A 19,074-nucleotide genomic window follows, 5' to 3' on the forward strand; every position below is an offset into this window, starting at 1 on the left:
AAAAATTACTGGACTTGAACACCGGATCATTTGCTCGGTTATCGACGTTTTACGGCCTGATTGAAACTCAAATGCTTTTGCAACCGATATGTATGCCTTCGGAGTCCAAACTCGTACTGCAATTGATGGGACTGAGCTCCAAAATTGCTTGCTACTTTACACACCGGAAAAATCAACAAATTTTACGAGATAACAATATGCGCCACATGCTACAGTGCTGATTTAAATTATCCGGACGAAACAAACAAAACTTGAATTTTCAAACGCGTTTTTCTCAAATTGGGTTAAGATTAGACAAAAAGTGAAGAGGACAAAATTTGCTTAGAATTTCACCAGAATTAATATGGTGCCATTTTTTCTCCGAAATTCTCGACAAAAATTGTACCCCAAAAATGGGTCATTTTGGCTTTTTTCAATTAATCAAGAATTACGCTGAAACTACTTTGTTAATTGATATGAAAATTATATCACAGGAAGCCTCTTACGTAGTTCAACAAAGTTTAAGAAGGGTTAAATTTCCAAAAACTGGCGCAAATTGTTTAAAATTTATTTTTAAACAGAGATTCTGGGTTTAATATAGTAAAAATCACATTTATTGACTATCAAGTGATTTTTTTTTTCATTTATACTGGTTTTTGGAGATTTAACCCTTCTTAAACTTTGTGGAACTGCGTAAGAGGGTTCCTGTGATATAATTTTCATATCAATTAACAAAGTAGTTTCAGCGTAATTCTTGATTAATTGAAAAAAGCCAAAATTACCCATTTTTGGGGTAAAATTTTTGTTGAGAATTTCGGAGAAAAAATGGCACCATATTAATTCTGGTGAAATTCTAAGCAACTTTTGTCCTCTCCACTTTTTGTCTAATCTTAACCCAATTTGAGAAAAACGCGTTTGAAAACTCAAGTTTTGTTCGTTTTGTCCGGATAATTTAAATCAGCACTGTACAAAGGCAGCTTCATAAATTAAGTCGCCCTCAATTTAAAACAATCTGAGTTGAAAAGAGAATTTGGAGTATTTCTATTTCAAGAACTATTCTTAATCATCAGAGTCTGATAAGCTTATACCCTCGCCTATATCTTCTGCCACTACGCTTTTCTTCATACTGTTAAAATTCAGCACCGGTGGCTTATCAGGTTTTAACTCGTTGATCGAGAACTTGTGCTCTACTTTCGAATACTCCATTTCTGGAGATAGGTCTAGGAGATGAGAACCTTCAATTACCTCTTCTTCCTCCTCGTCGTCGGCATACAATGACGGGTTTGAAGGTTCCAGTTGTTCTGATTCGCGAAGTCGATGTGAAAGCGTGATTTCCAGTTTTGCTTTGAGGCACTTTAGTCTTTCTGCCACGTCCATTTCGTTTGCAACCAGCTGTCGCATTCTGTCGAAGTGAGGCTTCAGAGATTTGCAACTTTGCAGGTAGTCAAAATGAACCAAGAGGATCTCTCGAAGCCAGACATACACAAATGCATCGCCAATTTTGTCAATATTTTGAAATAGATGGCCAGTTAACACACTAATTTGCGGCCCGCTCAAACTTTGTACAGTTTCACTGATCAGTATTCGATTATTATTTGTGAGAATTTCATTCAACTTGGCTTTATCGTTACTGCTTAGACACTGTATCAACAAAAGCGCACGCGACTGTCCTTCCTCTTTGGCCATTCGAGACCCAGCTGTTATTTTTTTGACCGGCGATAAGGCAGTTTTTTTAGTTCCTGTAGTAGGGGCATTTGAAGTCATTTTAGTCAAAAGCTCAATTAAGCTAGGCTCCTCCTTCTCAACTACTTCATGGCTCCACATTGAAGTTACTGTCGACTTTTTAAGCTTTGAAACATCATGTGGCACGACTGAAGTTGCACTTTTCATAAGCATGGGTGCCCGTTTCGTAGGATCCAATGTTTCGATCACGTGTTCTTTGCCTGATTTCAAATCAGAAAAGTTAACTAACTCAACCGATACGAACTCGGGAAATATTCCGTGATAGAGAACAACTGAATGTCCAGAAATAGCAGAAACGAAAACGGGAATAATACTTTTAGTGTCCGAGTCCACTATTTTGACAGTAAACATCGGTTTGCCAGATTTTGCTTTCAAATGCGCATCTATTATCTCAACTGAACCATCAAAATTGCAAACTGAAACGTACTTCGTAAGTTGTGAGCCCTTCTTGAAGTGTTCGGAACTAGCCAAGTGGCAAAAATTTGCAGACAAATTTATGTTCCTCGGGGTTTCTGAATTAGACCATGTCCAGGAAGCTATTTGACGACAGGCTCTAGACGCTGCCACCACAATAGGTGGACTAGACTTCTTATTTTTCTTCGACTTTGTCGGCGTAGCTTCAAATTCTGCATGTTCCAGACTGGATGACACAAAGCGGACAGATGTCACGTGGACGTGGAAAGGTTTAACCTTGTGCAAAATTTTCTCAGAAACAATATCCCAAACAAAAATATCCAAATTTACAGATGTAACAAGGTACGTATTACACTCTGAAGATGCAATACAATCAACTCGACTTTGATGGCAGCTTTTGCTGGAGTAGCCAATTTTCCCCGAGTCATTTTTTATAATCAAGCTGGCTGATGTTATTTGTCCGTTTTCATGCCCAAAATGGACTTGCGAATCATTGCTATGTATACATGTCACTGGTGAGACCGATTTTCCGTTCACGTGGTCATTTTGCATTTTGTAGTTCGTCTGTTGCTTCCCATTCAGTTGGGTCAAAAAACAAACAAAAACAAGGGTGCCTTCAGCCGTACCTATACACAGTAAGGGCCGACGTTGTGTCTTCTTCTTTGGAGTTGAAGGCGTCTCTATCTTGGCCTTCTTAGAAGGCGTTTGGGACACTGCATCTTCTTTCGTAACATCGATCGTCAAATTCACAACCCCGACAGCAGTTGGTGTTTTCACATATTCATAAACTGAGAATTGCCACTGAGGCTTCGTCCAGTTTGAGTCAGAGTAAACAGTAACAACAGTGCCATCAGTCACTATAACATACTTGTCTATACTGAACACTTCAAAAGTTGAACTCTTAACAGCCGATACAGCTTTCATCAACGGCAATCTGAAATGTAATTATATTCAGCATCATGTAATAACAAAAGCCATTTTAAACTTCGCTTTTACAGACAAAGAGTGACTCAGAATCATGTCAAAATCACTCAATCAAAACATTAAAACCGCAATGAAATTTATGAATTGCAAAAAATTTCCTGTCACTAGAACACATTTTTGTTGAGCATTTTTTTGTGTCACTAAATTGATTTTTTGAGCTCTTCCAAATCACCCTATTTCGACCAAACTTTCTGCGCGGCAGGCAATTTTTAGAAAACAAACAGGCTAAAAAAACGTTTTTAGGCACTTTTTAGAAAATGTTGACCAAAAATCGCTTCTAACCGGCGCGCGCTCCCCCTCAAAATTAGTATATATTAGCGCCAAAGGCGCCTTTAGAAAATTTTTACGGTCAGTCAGTCAAAATACATTATAGTACAAAAGGGAACCCTTAAGTCAGCAAAGGGTCGGGTTGCTTCCTAAATCCTCTTCCTAAATTTTGCCTCCTAAATCCTCTACCGTGATCAAAGACAATTGAAACATGAGTTGCAAGTTAAACAAACCATCAGATAAAATGTGGGCAGGGGCAGAATTAGGGGGGGGGGGGGGGGTGGGGTCATAACATAACAAAAAAACTGTTCAAATCGGAACGAAACAAATGCTCCAGAAAATAGCTTACCTATCAAACAAAAAAATGGCGGTTTTAAAAAAAACTCTTTTGAAGAAAAAATTACAACCTGAAACGGTGAGATTCCTGAAATGATTCCTGTTAACTAAGTTAATTACGGGAAAAATGTCTAGCACCCGGTTGCAATAACCTTGCTTATCTTGAATGGCTTAAATATAAACAGAAACCTTTGAAAACTAGGCTGCTGAATTAGCGTAATAAATCATGTAAATTGCATTTGAAAAAAAAAAACGGAAATGAGCCGGCGGAAAGTAGGACGAAAGCCGCAAATCTGACAAATCCTCATCATTTCTTTCTCATTACGTTCAGTTAAAAAATTTATTTAGTACCTACAATGAACTACGAGGTAGTTTATGTGAAGTTTCAAAAAATTGAGCAGGTGAACGCTGCCTACACTTGAAATCAACTGCAATAGTATTCTGTAAGAAAAGTTGTTTACGGACAAAAATCTAGTTCCCGATTATAAGTACATTTGCTCTCGCAACTGAAAATAAGTCTGAGATTAGTCATTTGATGTTGGGACAACATTGGAACCAAAACTAGTCCCAAAATATCTTCAAAAGATAACATTCTTTCCATAATTTCACTATTAACATGCTTGATCAGCAATACAAAAAATTTCAATAAAACCAAGTGGGATGTTTCCGCTTTTTCAATTCAATTTCATCTTCTAGGCCATGGGCTTTCAGGACACTGTCCTCAAATGTATCCAATTCCATTTTGTATGTTTTCTCTTCGCACAATTCTTTAGGCGTGTCTTTGGAACTGTCTTCCTGGACCGGATTGCTTTCCACTTCTGGGTAAGGAATGATGCGACCAGTTGAGCGTGACACTCTCACTAACTCGCCGAGCTCGTTATACTAAAGCATTTATAATCGCTAATTACCAATCGCGAAACCAAGGATATAACACAGTGGCGAAGGAGGGCTGCGCACCACTTGCGATACAATTAGGGAGAAAATCGAAGAAAAAAAATCAAAAGCAGTAGAAAATTTCTGAAGGACAAAAAAAACAAGATGTATCAAAATGAATTAAGCCAGTTTTGAAAATAAAACATACCAAGTCAATAGTATTCGAACTTAGCATCGAAAGAAAGTTTAAACGCGGGAAAAAAGCCGAAAGTACCTGAGCACAATCCGTTTAAGCCGAAACAAAATTCAACTCTGAAATACTGAACTAACGAGTTAACCATTCAAGAAGAAAGCTTTATGCGCGGCTCCTCGACGAGGCAACAACAATAAAGAAAATTCTAAAGGACACTTAAACTTAAAAAAAAATGTCGGTTTAGTGGCATTATATTGCGTCATTTGATGACCGAATTTTTTTTGTGTACGTGTTTAGGTGCTTTAAGGAGGAGGGGGACTCAAACATTTGGCTCTTTTTCCTTCCCCCCCCCCACCTCACACGAGCGTCAATATTATGGTCTAACGAGTGGTTTTAAAAGGTTGATTATGAAGACCAAATATGTTTGTCATGTCCTAATTAGTCTGAATGTCAATTTTAATGACAAACGGACAATGTGGACATTAATTTTGATTATAAAAATTGGCAGGTGGGGGGGGGAGGAAAAAGAGCCAAATGTTTGAGTCCCCCTCCTCCTTAAAGCACCTAAACACGTACACAAAAAAAATTCGGTCATCAAATGACGCAATATAATGCCACTAAACCGATAAAACACAGGCCGAAATCATTGTGGCAAAATAAAACTTTTAAGCAAAAAAACGGAAGAACATACGAAGCCAAGGTTATTAAAATTACAAACAGCAGAAGTAAACCAAAACACTCAAAGCAACTGCAATTTAGATTGCGTATAACGAAAACACAATTCCACGACATGGAAACGAAGCCGAAAAAACATAAGCCGACAAATAATAAGCAGATTTTTTAAAAACGAAATACTCCTGTTACATTCGAACCCAGAGCCTTTGCCGTCCCAAGCATACTCGCTACCCAGGGTTGGCAAAATGTAAGTTAAAAACAAAAATAACAAACTAACTGTTATTTATCGAAAAAAAAACATGTTATTTTTGTTAAATTGTTAATTAAATTAACATATCAACAAGAGTTGACTTTCTTGAACAGAAACGCCAAATTTCCGGCTTTCTCAACGCCGAGTTGAGCACAAAGCTTCCCATGCGTCAGGAGAGATTTTTCGCTCTGTAGTTTGTCAAGTGAAAGTGCAATTGGTTTGAAAATATTTTTTTCATCCGTTCGGGATTCGCTACAATCGTTTCGGAACAAGCATGCAGTATAGTTGCGTTGTGTTTTTCTAAGAATTACTCATATTTCTATTGTGCTGGAGACGGAAGAAAATGAATGCAAAAGCGAGAATTTATGCAGATGAGAAAAGCAAAAAGAACAGTACCACTGAACCGAAAATTAGAAAATTCGTTAACTTGATTGGCTGCAACACTTCACATAGAGCATGGCAAGCTATACGGAACAAATCGAGTCAACCAATCAATCCACTGTCTTAAAAAACATGATTAAAAAATGGAAAAACCTAGATCTTACAAAAATTGCAAACGTTGTCCTGAAGTGGCTTTGCCGTTTACTTTGCGAAAAATGATTGCACGTATTCATTTAGCATTGGAACAAAAAACTTATAAAGAAGACAACAGAAGTTCAAATTTCGGATTCAGGCTCCAGTAAGTGTACACATACATGAAAAAATGTTTTTACACTGTAAACAGCAGAAATTGAGGCCGCTAAGCCGATCTACTAGAAGCCGAAACTTTTTGAGTCTAATGAACATTTCACGCGAAAACAAGAAAGAAAGAAAATATTCAAAACAGGAGGCGTTTCACAAGCAATTAAGTAGAAAGGCACGTGCATTTAGATAAAACGGCCAGCACGACATGATTGAGTAAGTGCCTTTCGGCCAAATACCAATAACATGTTCAGCTGATTATGGCAAAAAATTTTAAGACTTTTGAAGCAGAAAAATTTTGTTCCGTCGAACAACCATCCGAATCACAACAATCAGCAAAAACTTCTATTAAAAAATTCAAAAACCTTGTCTTGTGTTATTGTAACAAATAAACAAATTGAGAAACCTCATGGAAATCCAGTTAAATTTACATTCGTCCACTTATCCATATTTTGGTAAGAAAACATTTTAATTGCCAAATGAAATCACAAATTCATTTCACACGTGTAGGTTATGTTCATATTTTAAAAATCAATGAATAAAACATAAAAAATAGCCAAGAGACAGTTGAAACGAGTCATTACTGACTTGTTTTCTGAAAAAATCTCAACTTTAGAATTTCAAGGAAAAAATAGATGCCCTTAAAGCTCTTTGAATTTCTAGAACAATGTAGCATTGACACTTCTAACATAAAAATTAACCTAATTTGAGAAAACTGAATCAATCAGTAAATTTTTATTTCGCTAGAAAATCTGAAAATTAAATCCCATCTTCGAAATTAGAAATCGATCTTATTTTTCGTGGCTTCTACACTTTTGCTGTTCGATAGTGGAATTTGATTTGTTTCTAACGAAGGAAATGAACAGAACTTGAAAAGAAATCAAAACTCAAACAGCAAAAAATTAGATTCAAGCCTAATCAATTTCACTTCTTTTAAAAAAAACTAAAAAATCATAGCGACCTATATCAGAGTATGAACTACGTTCATTGACTCTTAACAAAGCCAAAAAACTTTCAACCGTTTTTTCTCGACAATAGTACAACTTTTTAGAAAACTTTCAATGTCGTTTAAACTTTTAGAAAACTTTCAATGTCGTTTAAATCACGACCGAAAGGTATTGAAATAGTATATCACACCGCCCATTCCGATGATGTTTTGTGGTACTTCTTTTTGCTTGAAACACCAAAAAAAAAACACCTGAAGTTCCTCTCAATTTTCAATAGTCAGAAGAAATCTCAATCCCAGAAACTATTTATTTGCCAAGTAACCCCAATCACTTACTTGCAGTGGAACCTCAAGTAAACGTAAGTAAAACCAAAAAATTTTAAAGAACTATGTCGACGAAAATAGGGCTGATAAAAAACTAAACATTTTTTACAGAAGTTGCAATCGAAATAACTCCAAGGAACAAACTTACTTATTTGATATATCTCCATGCACAACAGTTCAACTTATTCATTTGAGCGCGCGCTAAAAGAAAGCACCGGAAAGGAACATGGCCGCAAGATAAGTTCGCTGGTTGAAAAGATAATTGAAGGGAAAAAATCTAGTACCCGATCATAAAGCATACCAGCTCGTAATCTATACAGTCCTAGCAAAATGAACTAAGAGACAAAGCGACCCTTTACGCTTCTTTCGATGCCAAAGCAATATAAAATTGCAAACAAACTGACAATGAATTAGTCTGACTGAAAAAAAAAAACAGAAAAATAACCATTTTTCAAAAATTTCCCCTCCAACATTTTAGCGAAAGAAAGCAAATTTGACCAGAAATGTTTTTTGCTTAAAATGATAAGTGAAATCCCGTATGCCGCAGATATATGCATTTCAGGGCCTGAAACGCACACATCTGCAGTTCTCAGTACTTCTCCCATAATTTTCATCAAAAAAGCGATTTCTATCATCTCAAATTTTCTACTCGAATCAGGAAAACACGACCAGCGACGCAATCGCCAGCGAGAAAAAAAGCATTCAGAAACTTTTATTGAGCGTCAACTATGTCCGCAACTATGTCTTTCCCCCTTCGAAAATGTTAAAAATTAATTTTTCTTGTCGATAAAACAGAAGTCGAACAAATTTAGATCGATCAAAGGTTTCAAGCTAACGAAAAAGAACAAAACGAAAAGAAATTTTGCAACGCCAGAGTTGGTGATATTACAAATAAAGGAAATGAATCAAAAACGCTTTCAAATATAATGAAGCTGATTACTATACAAAAAAATCTACCATTTCCAACTAAGACGACAAACCATAAGCAGACAATATAGGCCGATAATTTTTTGAAATCGAAAATTTTCAATTAAAATCAGGTCCTGTTCTGATTCGAACCTCGGCCCGTAGCATCCTCAGTCGACTTAATGTGCTGAAGCTGAGAAACTTGAAGTGTATATTCCGATTTAGTAACGCTAGCTAATTGCAAGCATATTGAACAAATAGCGTGTCACGTACTTCCGGCGCTTCAATCAGATTGCTGAAGGTAAAAATTGCTTGCATATAAAATATATGCAAAAACTAAAATGCAACCGTAAAAACAGACAGGGCAGCCAAGTTGGACAGGGCGCCCAAACAAAACAGCTGAAGTTCAAATCCATCAAAATCATACAAAATCAACACAAATTCGGTGGTATATAAACCAGCCGAAAATGCGCGATTGTTATATAATAGTTATGCAACAATTATATAACAGAAACGAAAGTTATGCAAACTTTTTGGTTTCAAATGACGTAACTTTTCGGATGGTTTATATACTCTGCGCATTTTCGGTTGGTTTATACTTCGGCTGGTTTATTCACACTCACAAAATTCAATGTCAAAATTCAGCCGAAAAGAGAAAATTGTGTTTACTAATTATGAATAGAAAAAAAACTGGAAATAATGCAAACGGAACACAGAACTTGAAAGAGATCCCAACCGGAGCAGAAAAATCAACAACGAGAACGTAGATGCTTCAGACTTAACGAATGCGCGACGACTAGAGGGGGCGGTCGAAGCAAAGCAAGAGAGGTGGCCGAAGACATTATAGCCAGAAGGGGGACATGACATAACTCATTCAGTCAAAGGAGGAACTTGAAACAGACCTCAAACAATTAAAAAACTGGAAAGAGCCGAGACAACGACAATAAATCTAGATGGAACACTTTTCTGGGTGAAAAGCAAAAGATGGATCTCAAAAGGAAAACACCCAAAGATAAATGGGGATAAAACAGTGGCTGGGCCCAGTCAAAGACGTACCAACTAAGCTTAAAGACCTAAAAAGGTCCAATCTCCAAAACAACTCGGCTTCAGATCTTATTATTAAATCAAGAAAACCCTAAAATGGTTGACAGAATACAACTGCACTTTCCATATTAAACAAAAACTTTTGAATAAATCTCATTTGCAAAATCATTAAAATCAATAAAAAAGATCGTTTAACTTCATTCTGAATTTCATATGCCCGAAATTATATCATTGGCTGCTATCAACAATTTAACCCATCAAAATTAAGTTTAAAATATCAGAATTCTCTTTTAGTTTGATTTCAAAATATCATGAAAACGTCACTTCCGAAAACCTAAAAAAACTGACCTATAACATAAGAATGGAGGCCACATCTGCAACTGCTGCTAGTAAAATGACATCACCCCACCAAAGGTCGACCATTTCTTTTTTTTTTTAAGTTCAACGCTAAGTTTTTTTAAACCGAAAAAAAAATGCCATATCTTGGAAAACAAAATGCGTTGAGTCGCCATAACGAGTCCAGATATGAAACTCCTGAGAGTACATTGAGAGCATGCCAGTCTTGACAATGTCAAACTTCGATTTTTTTGAATCTTAAATTATGAAAACTTTTGCCAAGCACAAAAAAGGCATATCTCGAGGATTTGAGCAGTCAAAAAAGGAGGCGAGATTTGCAATCTCTGAGAGTACTGTTGGACATCTCGAAACTATAACCTTCTGATTCAATGTTTTAACATTTCGAAAAAATTTTAAAATGTCATATCTCGGAATCTTATATCTTTGCAGCCACCTTGTAGCACCAACCTATAGGGTTGTTAAGTTTGATTTTTGGTGAACTTTTTTAATTTCCAGTTTTTGACAACTGTGAAACATAGAACTTGAAAGAGGTCCCAACACGGACAAAAAAATCTGCAAAAGAGAATGTAGACGCTTCAGACTAAACAAATGCGCAAGGGCTAGAGGGGGCGGTTGAAGCAAAGCAAGGCAAACCCTTACCTGGATGAAAATCGAAAGATGGATCTAAAAAGGACAACACCCAAGATAAATGGGAATCAAAAAGTGGTTGGACCCAGTCAAATAAGTACCAACAAGGCTTAAAAACATAGAAGGGTCCGATCTCCAAAACTACTCGGTTTCAGATCTTATTTTTAAATCAAGAAAACCCTACAACGGCTGACAGAATACAACCGCACTTTCCATATTAAGCAAAACTATTGAAAGAATCTCATTTACGAAAAACACTTACCTCATTAAAAAGATTCCTGTTTAAGTTTGTTCTGTATTTTCATATGCCCGAAAGTATATCATTGGCTGCTATCAACAATTTAATACAGCATAATTAATTTTAAACATCAGACTTCTCTCAGTTTATTTTAAACATTCAAAATATCATGAAAACGTCACTTCCGAAAACCTAAAAACAATTTGACCTATAACATAGGAATGGACGCAAAAACTGCAAGTGCTGGTAGTAAATTAACATCACCCCACTATAGGGTTGACCATTTTAGTTTTTTTTTAAATGAAAATTTTTATATCGGAAAAAATGCCATATCTTGCAAAATGAAATGCGTTGAGTCGCCATAATTGGAGTCCAGATATGAAACTCCTGAGAGTACATTGAGAGCATACCAGTCTTGACAATGTCAGATTTCAATTTTTCTATATCTTAAACTTACGAAAAATTTTGACGAGCATCAAAAACCGGCATATCTCGAAAGATTTGAGCAGTCAAATTTGGAGGCAAGATCTGCTCTGAGTGTACTGTAGGACATCTCAAAATTATATCAGTATGATTCGAATTTTTAATATTTCGAAAATTTTGAAAATGTCATATCTGGGAAGCTCATATTTTTACAACCACCTGTGCTTACCCTTCTAGCACCGAGCTATAGGGTTGCAAAGTTTCATTTTGGTGAGGTTATTTAGTTTTCAGTTTTTGACAACTGGAAAATCATAAAAAAACGTCATATCTCAAAAACTAAAAACATTTGATTAGTCACATTTAGAGGCTATACATGCAACTAGTAAGATTAAAGTGACAGCGCCCAATAACAGGGTTGGGAGTTTCACTCTTCCGATTATTTTGAAATAATCTTAAAAATTGTCGTATCTCGTTAAGTAAAAGAAGTTGGGTATTCAAATTAGGAGGCCAAACTCGCAGCCCCTGTGGAAGCCCTGACAGCATCCCACTATTGGGTTGCTAATTTCAAACTTTGTGATATAAACATCGCAAAAAAATAATCATTACAATAAACGATATAGCTTACGCTTGAAAATTTTTTTTCGTTATACATGCTATAATACTCTGAAAAAACTTAAATATGGCAAAAAAGTGAAGCTCGTGTTCAAATATATACAAAGAAGCGAAGCTTTGCAAACACTAGCGACAACACGACAAAAAGCAGCTCTTAAAAGGCAATTAGAAATCAACCTCGAATTCGTAGAATTACTGCTACGTCTGAGATTCGAACCTGCGACAGAGATTCAGAACCTAAAAAATTAACCATTCAGCCACGGACACTTAATAGGTACCAAACACTAGCCGCAAACAACGCAGATAACAGATGCTATGCAATTTCCAATGCTACAGTGAAATTTCCAAATAAGTGAACACTTAATGACCACATATTTGCGAGTTAGGTTAGAAAAAAAGAAGGTTCGCAATAATACACTACGCTCATCGCTAGCATAAAAAGACAAATTAATTGACCAGAAGAAATTTAATTAGCAATAACTAGAAGTATCAACCCCCATTTTTGATCGTACTCGCTGATGTTTTGAAAGAAAACAAGTCGTTAGTTTTTCGGAGCAACTAAAAATTCAAATTATTGAGAAGCAATATTTTAGCTAGGCACTACATACAAATTCCAACCTAAACAAAAAAATATTGAAAAAAGGGTTAGTTGTTGTAGTGGTTTTACAGAAATGCTGAAGGGCTGATTGATCCGTCGTTATTCGTCAAAGCATTGTCCAGTTATTACGAGTTTTGACAATCGCAAAATAATTGTCATGAGCAAAAGTTTCGCTCAGTAAATTTTTCTTCACAGATTTTCTGAGTTTTTTTATTCTATTTGTGAATCGTATCATTTCTAACCTTTGTAAAATTTTCTAACCGATTTATGATTCGACATGTTTTGAACACCAATTCGTTTCGCGCTTTTCGGAGATCAATTGATTTTAAGAATCAAGGAATTGCAATTTATGTAAGCCCCGTGTGGATCAAAATGTATCGTAGAAATCGCCAAACAGACCCTGCTCAGTTGTGGAAATACAAAATGTATCAAAAATTCAACTTCTGAATTGACTGTGGATGTGACTCGCGATTGGTTCCCCGAAAAGTAGGTTCCTAAATAAACATTTTCTTTTTAATTACTATTAAATCTAGTACCTTGAAATCAACAGGAGTTGGTTCTTTCAGCTCTGGATCCAAAAGACTGACATGTTGCATCAGAAGCGGTTCCTCTATTTTGTTCCATTGTGTTTGGGCGCCCAAATTTAGCTGCTCCCATTTGCAGTTTTTACCCGCTACGAAAACTTTCGACTCTTTCTGTAGAACCTGCGCAACTACCCCTCTTTTGCCCTTGTCTTTGCCATAATGAATATAAACATAATCTCCTTTGAACAAGTATTGAACGGGAATAATTGGTCTAGCCAAACGCTTAGGCCAATTTCCTAAAACATTTCTGGTAATATCCATATGGGTTCCTGGTTCATATTCAGTTTCTTCGTATGAAGGATGCTTTGGATGCTTGATCATCTCCTTGGGAACCCTGACACTGCGCACAGCTGATGAAGAAAACAACCGATAATTTCGCAAATAATTCATATCTGAAAAATATAATCAGAAGGTCAAAAGTATCATAGTATGTGACATTCGACCAGAATGTGAAAAATGCAATCTCTGCAGAATTCGGAATTTTAGCAGTAAGCCTTCCGGATTGGTGGTTTTTAAGAACTAAGGGCGTTATTGGAACGTTTAGCCAAACGGTGAAGGCTGGAATATTCTAGTATTTTAAAATTTTAAAAATTCGAATGATGACGTCACATTTCTGAGAAATGCTGAAACGGCCATTTTAACAGAAAACGAGTGAAAAAACACAACAACAACATTAGTTGCGCTGACGAGAACAACTTTATCGAAATTGAAGAAGTCGAAATTGAAGAAAAACAGCAGCAGATTGCAGAGAGCGTTCCGGGTTGCAACTATTGTGCTGCTACAATAGTTGCAAGGCCGTTGCGAACAACGGTGAAGGGTAAGAAACCAGCCTTCCGTGTTGTCGTGAAATCGAACTTAAGGAGCTTGATTCACCGGATTCAAGAATCCGGAAGGGTCTCGGGACGGAAAACTTTTATTGACTCATATGAACTTTTAGCATCCTGTCATGTCCTGACTTGAATTTAATTGATATTTGGATTAGTTTTGACAAGGATGAGGTGCTAAGAGTTGGGGGGGGGGGGAAAGGGTTGATCCATCTTCGATGGAGATGATGATTTTTATCTACTGAACAAAAACAATAGTAATATAATAAATAGTAGCCCTGTTTTTAGGAGTGACCTCGTGGTCTGGGGATACTGAGACCCAGCCATGAGCTCACTATTTTTGCATGTAATTCAGTTAATTTGAGCGTTCTGGTCGAAGCCGGAGAACAGTGACGTTTTTGTCGACCCGATGTAAGAAAGACCACCGAAAAGTACTGGCTTGGTAGAGACGGTGAAAAACATGCAAAGCTCTGTTTAGACGCTAGCCAGTCGTCTTAAGACTTAGTTTTGTTATCCGTCGATATGTATCTTCCGGGCGAATGTTACATGTATGTTTTTATGGCGCTCCTGGGTGTTATTTTTTCATAACATCATGACCGGCGGAACCGTTAACGAGCACTCCGCGCCGAGCGGATGCTCACATTAACGCCCTTAATAGGCCTAAACTGCCGGGGCGGAAGGGTAGTTCGGAACGCGGAAGCCTTCCGGATTACCGTCAATAGTTTTTTAACCTAGTTAAGACCGAAAATTCACGAACCAGGAAGGGTGGGGGGAATCATGAACCCCTCATCTCCTGAGTGGTTTGTGACCAAAAACACTTAATGATATAAGCAAAACCAAACAAAAAGTAGTATAGTACCCAAGAAAAACAAAAAACATAAAAAATAACCGAAAAAAAAACCAAAAACAGTAAAAAAAGTAAAAAATCAGTAGAAATCATCCCCCCAGACAAGATGTGATTCAACCCCCCCGTTTGTTGTTGATAGATATTTTGTTGTTACAGGCATTTATATCAGTCAGGATCGTTACGATCAATTTTGTGGCCCGTTTGTGAGGCTTGTACTGTAGGGTTATTTGAGCATTTAAGCACGTTAATGATAAATTGCGCTCAATCCGGAAGGGTCAGCTGATTTGCGCTCAATTCGGAAGGGTCCTGGGTGAAGACCGATCCGGCAAGCAGTACAAGGAGCAACAAGAAGGGGCTCAACGACAACAACAATCGACTGTTGGGTATCGTTAACAAGTTTTGTATCCCTTTTGGTACAAAAAGTAAGATAGTAATCTGTGGGGGGCTCGACAGTGCTGCACTGTAGTAACCCTTCACCGAACTGCGAATATCCGAGTTAAGCACCTTAATTCGGATAATAAACAAACCCGGAGGGGTATAGTATTACTAATATTATTACTTATATAGCCTATATCAATAGTCTTATATCGTTTTTCAGTGAAAAACAACGAAAACAGACCGGTTTTTGGGGTCAAAATAGCGATATTTTGATCCCCCCACAAGTCGCGATTTTTGAGATATCGATATTTTTTGAAAAGGAAAAAAGCACTAAGTTAGTGTGTTACATCGTAACTGCACTACTGTAATAGGTAGAACCGGTTAACTTTAGTTCGGAAGTGGTTGGAACTAGTTTGGTACCAAAAACCAAATTTTCCCATTTTTTGATAGTAAGAAGCACTATAAAATCAGAAAATTTTTTTGAAATCTTTGAGTTAGGACAGTAAAAATAGTTGTTCGGACAACTTCGACTAGTGAATCTACGAGTTTTAAAACCCGCTACCCGAAAGCCTTCCGGGTTGCAGAGAAATCGAACATAACGTGTTTGATTTGGTGGATTCATCAATCGGGAGGGGTCCAGGTAGCATAGTTTTTCGCAAATTTTTTCTACAAAAGCGTTTTAGATCGGGTCTTTTGCCTTGAACTAGAAGAGTATAGGCCTTCCGAGCTCAGATCAATAATTTTTAGTTCAAAAGGACCAGATTTGCGGAAAAAGTTAGGCGGAACCTATAAGAGAGAAAATTTTTGAGTTTGGAAAAAAGACGTTTTGGTTAATAACTTTGGAACTACAGAGCATATCGAGTCAATCTTGGTACCATTAGATCAGAAATTAGCTGAACTTACTAGTAGGAAAGAGAATTACTCGAAAAAGCAAGCGAGAAAATTTTTTGAGATTGTTTTTAGCAAATTACACAAATCCGGAGGGGTACACACTTCACGTTTTATAAATTTTTCTGAAAAACCCTTATACCCCTACCAAAAGTTGATAGCGATTGAACTAAGTAACTTAGGACAGTTCTAGACAAAAAGGGAGGGCTGAAGGCACAAGACAACCAAAATAGAGTCGAAATTAGGCAAGTGATAAGACCCTTCACCGTTAGTGTGAATTGTCAAATAAGTGCCTTAACTTCAATCCGGAGGGGTCTAGGAAAGGACCCTATACCCTTCCCAGTTAATTCAAACAGCATAAAAGCAACGCAGAACGTATCCGGAGGGGTATAAGCTGAAATTAAGAAAGCTACGAAAAGCTACTTTGACAGAGCTAAGGGCTCCCAATCCGGAGGGGTCGAAATTTTTCAAAGTCAGAGATGTCCGAATCCGGAGGGGTCTTATAGTTGCTAATTCGGAGGGGTCCAAATCCGGAGGGGTCTACTATTAACTAACTCGGAGGGGTCCCAATCCGGAGGGGTCCATATTCTGACAGTCCGGAAGGGTCCTATTTGTGCCAATCCGGAGGGGTATTATTTTATTAAGGACTTAGGTAAACGAAAGAAAGACTAAAAAGCGAGAGGTATTAGGTTATTAATACACAGGCTAGGTATCAGTGACTGCACTGGTAACTTGCCTTTCAAAAAGAACCAGACTAATACAAAACAGGTCCGAACTCGGATATTCGCGACACTAAGTCTAAATTAAAAAGAGCGTGACTCATTGGTGTGGATTGGAACATAATACGTTTTTGGGAAAAGTGACTGCCCTGAGGATTTTAGTAGGTCTAGCTCGGGCAGTCCGAAGGCAGATAGGTAACACAGTACTCGGTGGGTGCAATAGACGCCCACTTGAGAAAATAACTGCCTTCAAAGTTTTTTCTGTTTGGTGCAGCACCAAGCAGGGAAAGCTTTTTCTTTAAAAGACAGGTTCGACTATTGTACTGCGACCGACTAAGAGTACAAGACACATACGTTTTTTTATATATACATTCATATTGTGTCAATATATATTTTTTGTTTTTGATTTTAAATCAACCTAAACTGTGTTTGATTGGGTAGTGAGTACACTATCTTTTAAATTGACTGATAACATCATATTGTGCTAGTTTCCAGATCTTTGGACCGATAATCGGCTAGTGTGAATAAATTTTATACAAACTGTACTCTGACAACATACAGGGATTCGTGGTCACTATTTAATAGAATCTGGTGAAATTTATTGTGTTGTGTCATTATTATTGTTAATAAAACTATAAGGTCTCTAGCAATTGAGTCAAGAGTAGGCATAGGAAAGTGACAAATAAAGAATGAGTTTAGACAAGTCAAGGATACCAAAACGAGGTAATAGCTCTAGGAAATTCATACCTGAAAAGCAAAGAAAAACGATGACCGATCCTTTTGTGGATTGGATCAAGCGATCCCGGTCCGATAAAGAGGAGACGGTTTCAGGCAGAATGGTTGAAACGAGAAGTCAGAAGACCTCAGAAGAGCAAAGAGAACTGTTAGAAGTGGAGGTCAATACGGACCATACCATGAACGACAACCAGGAAGTAAATGGACTGGAAGGGAGAGGCAGAAGGCTGGCGAGTGAATCTACTCCGGTGGAACAAGGCCAAGATTTTGCCACTTCCACCGGGACATTTGATCGGGAAGAGATGTCGGAACTGTCCGACATCTCAACTGAAGTAGCGACAACTAGAAGATCTCCGACAGACAACACTATGATGGCAAGCGGAAATGGGAAGCAAACAACGTCGTCATCGTTCTCAGAAAGAATGAAGAACACCTTAGGAAACTTCTTTCCATTCAGCATGGGAGGAGGAGCAGGAAACGATGGTGAGTCCCAGGAGGATGGGGAAGATGAAGAAGAGCAAGGGGACTTTGGATCTCAAGTCAGCCTCAATAGTTCGATCCAGGAGAGTGAGGCACACGCCGGAAGAGAGACTGGAACCATGGACAAATTTGGTGTAGTGACAACGATAAGCAAGGAGGCAAACACACCGGGCCAGTCAAAGGACTTCGCGATTAGGACAAGTTCGGAGCCACAACCTGAAGAGAGCAGAACCAGAGGGCTCGGCAATGCGTTAATGGATCCTGAAATAAATAATGAAAAGACGTTGAAGTAGAGAGTCAAGGCCCGGATCTCGACAAGCACGAAGTTACCTGGGACCGGCAGGGTTACACCGCCACTAGTGACGCCACTCGTGGATAACGGGGCAGCACTAGAGGAAGCCTTAAACAACATAGTGGGCAGTTTAGGAGAACAAAATGAACAGATGTCGATAAGGATGAGTGAACTAGAAAGAGCAGTTCACATTGAAAGAGAAAGTCTGCGGGAAGAAATAAACCGCAACAGACAAGAAGTTGGCAGAAGCGAAAAACGCTTGAAAGAAAGAACGGACGAACATATGACGAGGAACTTGTCGCGAATGACAAGAGAGGCGGAACAGAGGGAGTTACGCTTAAGAGCCGACATGGAGAAGTTAAGAATTCAGCAAGAGCAGTCTCTTGGGTCTCTTGACACAAAGATAGACGCGATGATGGAGAGGCGAACGCAGGCTATCATGGATAGGTTGGACGGGCTACTAAGCAGCAAGAGTGGACCAAAAGAAGGAGAGCCGAACTCGGGAGGTCCCAGCAGGGAACCGAGGGTGAACTTCAATGAACATCAAAGGAGGAAGACATATGGATCCACTAGAGGCAGGGGCAGCTCATCAGGCTATGCCATAAGGGGTAATACAGCATGGGGCCCGAACAGTAGAGCAAATTCAACGGGGAACAGACAGACCTCTGACGAACGACCAACGCAAGGCACACATGCGACTGGGAGAAGTGATTCCGGCAACAGGGGGCATGCAAGCCCGAAGAGGAGTCATGCATGTCAAGCAGGAAACGCTCATGGTGATTCGGATTGCAGGGATGCACCGCACACAGAGCCTTCGACAAGGTGTGAGGACACTCAAGCGGGACACTCAAGGGATG

The 19,074-nt window shown here is 38.2% G+C and overlaps 2 protein-coding genes across 2 annotated transcripts; both read right to left on the reverse strand.

The window, feature by feature from the left end:
• Positions 1 to 996: 996 nt before the first annotated feature.
• On the reverse strand, positions 997 to 3,067 carry LOC134842675 (uncharacterized). Its single transcript, XM_063859124.1, has one exon. The coding sequence runs from the start codon at positions 3,058 to 3,060 to the stop codon at positions 1,039 to 1,041; it is 2,022 nt and encodes a 673-aa protein (XP_063715194.1). The 5' UTR covers positions 3,061 to 3,067; the 3' UTR covers positions 997 to 1,038.
• Positions 3,068 to 4,283: 1,216 nt separating this feature from the next.
• Positions 4,284 to 13,467, reverse strand: LOC134842370 (large ribosomal subunit protein uL24m-like). The gene is made up of 2 exons (XM_063858678.1): positions 13,007 to 13,467; positions 4,284 to 4,605 (listed from the first exon to the last, which is right to left on the reverse strand). Exons 1-2 carry the CDS (start codon positions 13,442 to 13,444, stop codon positions 4,366 to 4,368), a joined length of 678 nt encoding a protein of 225 aa, XP_063714748.1. The 5' UTR covers positions 13,445 to 13,467; the 3' UTR covers positions 4,284 to 4,365.
• Between the last annotated feature and the right edge of the window lie 5,607 nt (positions 13,468 to 19,074).

This window comes from Symsagittifera roscoffensis, chromosome 3, assembly GCF_963678635.1.
Source record: "Symsagittifera roscoffensis chromosome 3, txSymRosc1.1, whole genome shotgun sequence".
Classification (NCBI taxonomy): Eukaryota; Metazoa; Xenacoelomorpha; order Acoela; family Convolutidae; genus Symsagittifera; species Symsagittifera roscoffensis.

What these genes read in the sequence shown, in the direction of transcription:
- LOC134842675 (XM_063859124.1), bottom strand. Translation starts at nt 3,060, where the DNA reads ATGAAAGCTGTATCGGCTGTTAAGAGTTCAACTTTTGAAGTGTTCAGT.
- LOC134842370 (XM_063858678.1), bottom strand. Translation starts at nt 13,444, where the DNA reads ATGAATTATTTGCGAAATTATCGGTTGTTTTCTTCATCAGCTGTGCGC. An exon ending in CAACTCCTGTTGATTTCAAG is followed by an intron (nt 4,606 to 13,006) that starts GTACTAGATTTA and finishes TAAATGCTTTAG; the next exon opens with TATAACGAGCTCGGCGAGTT.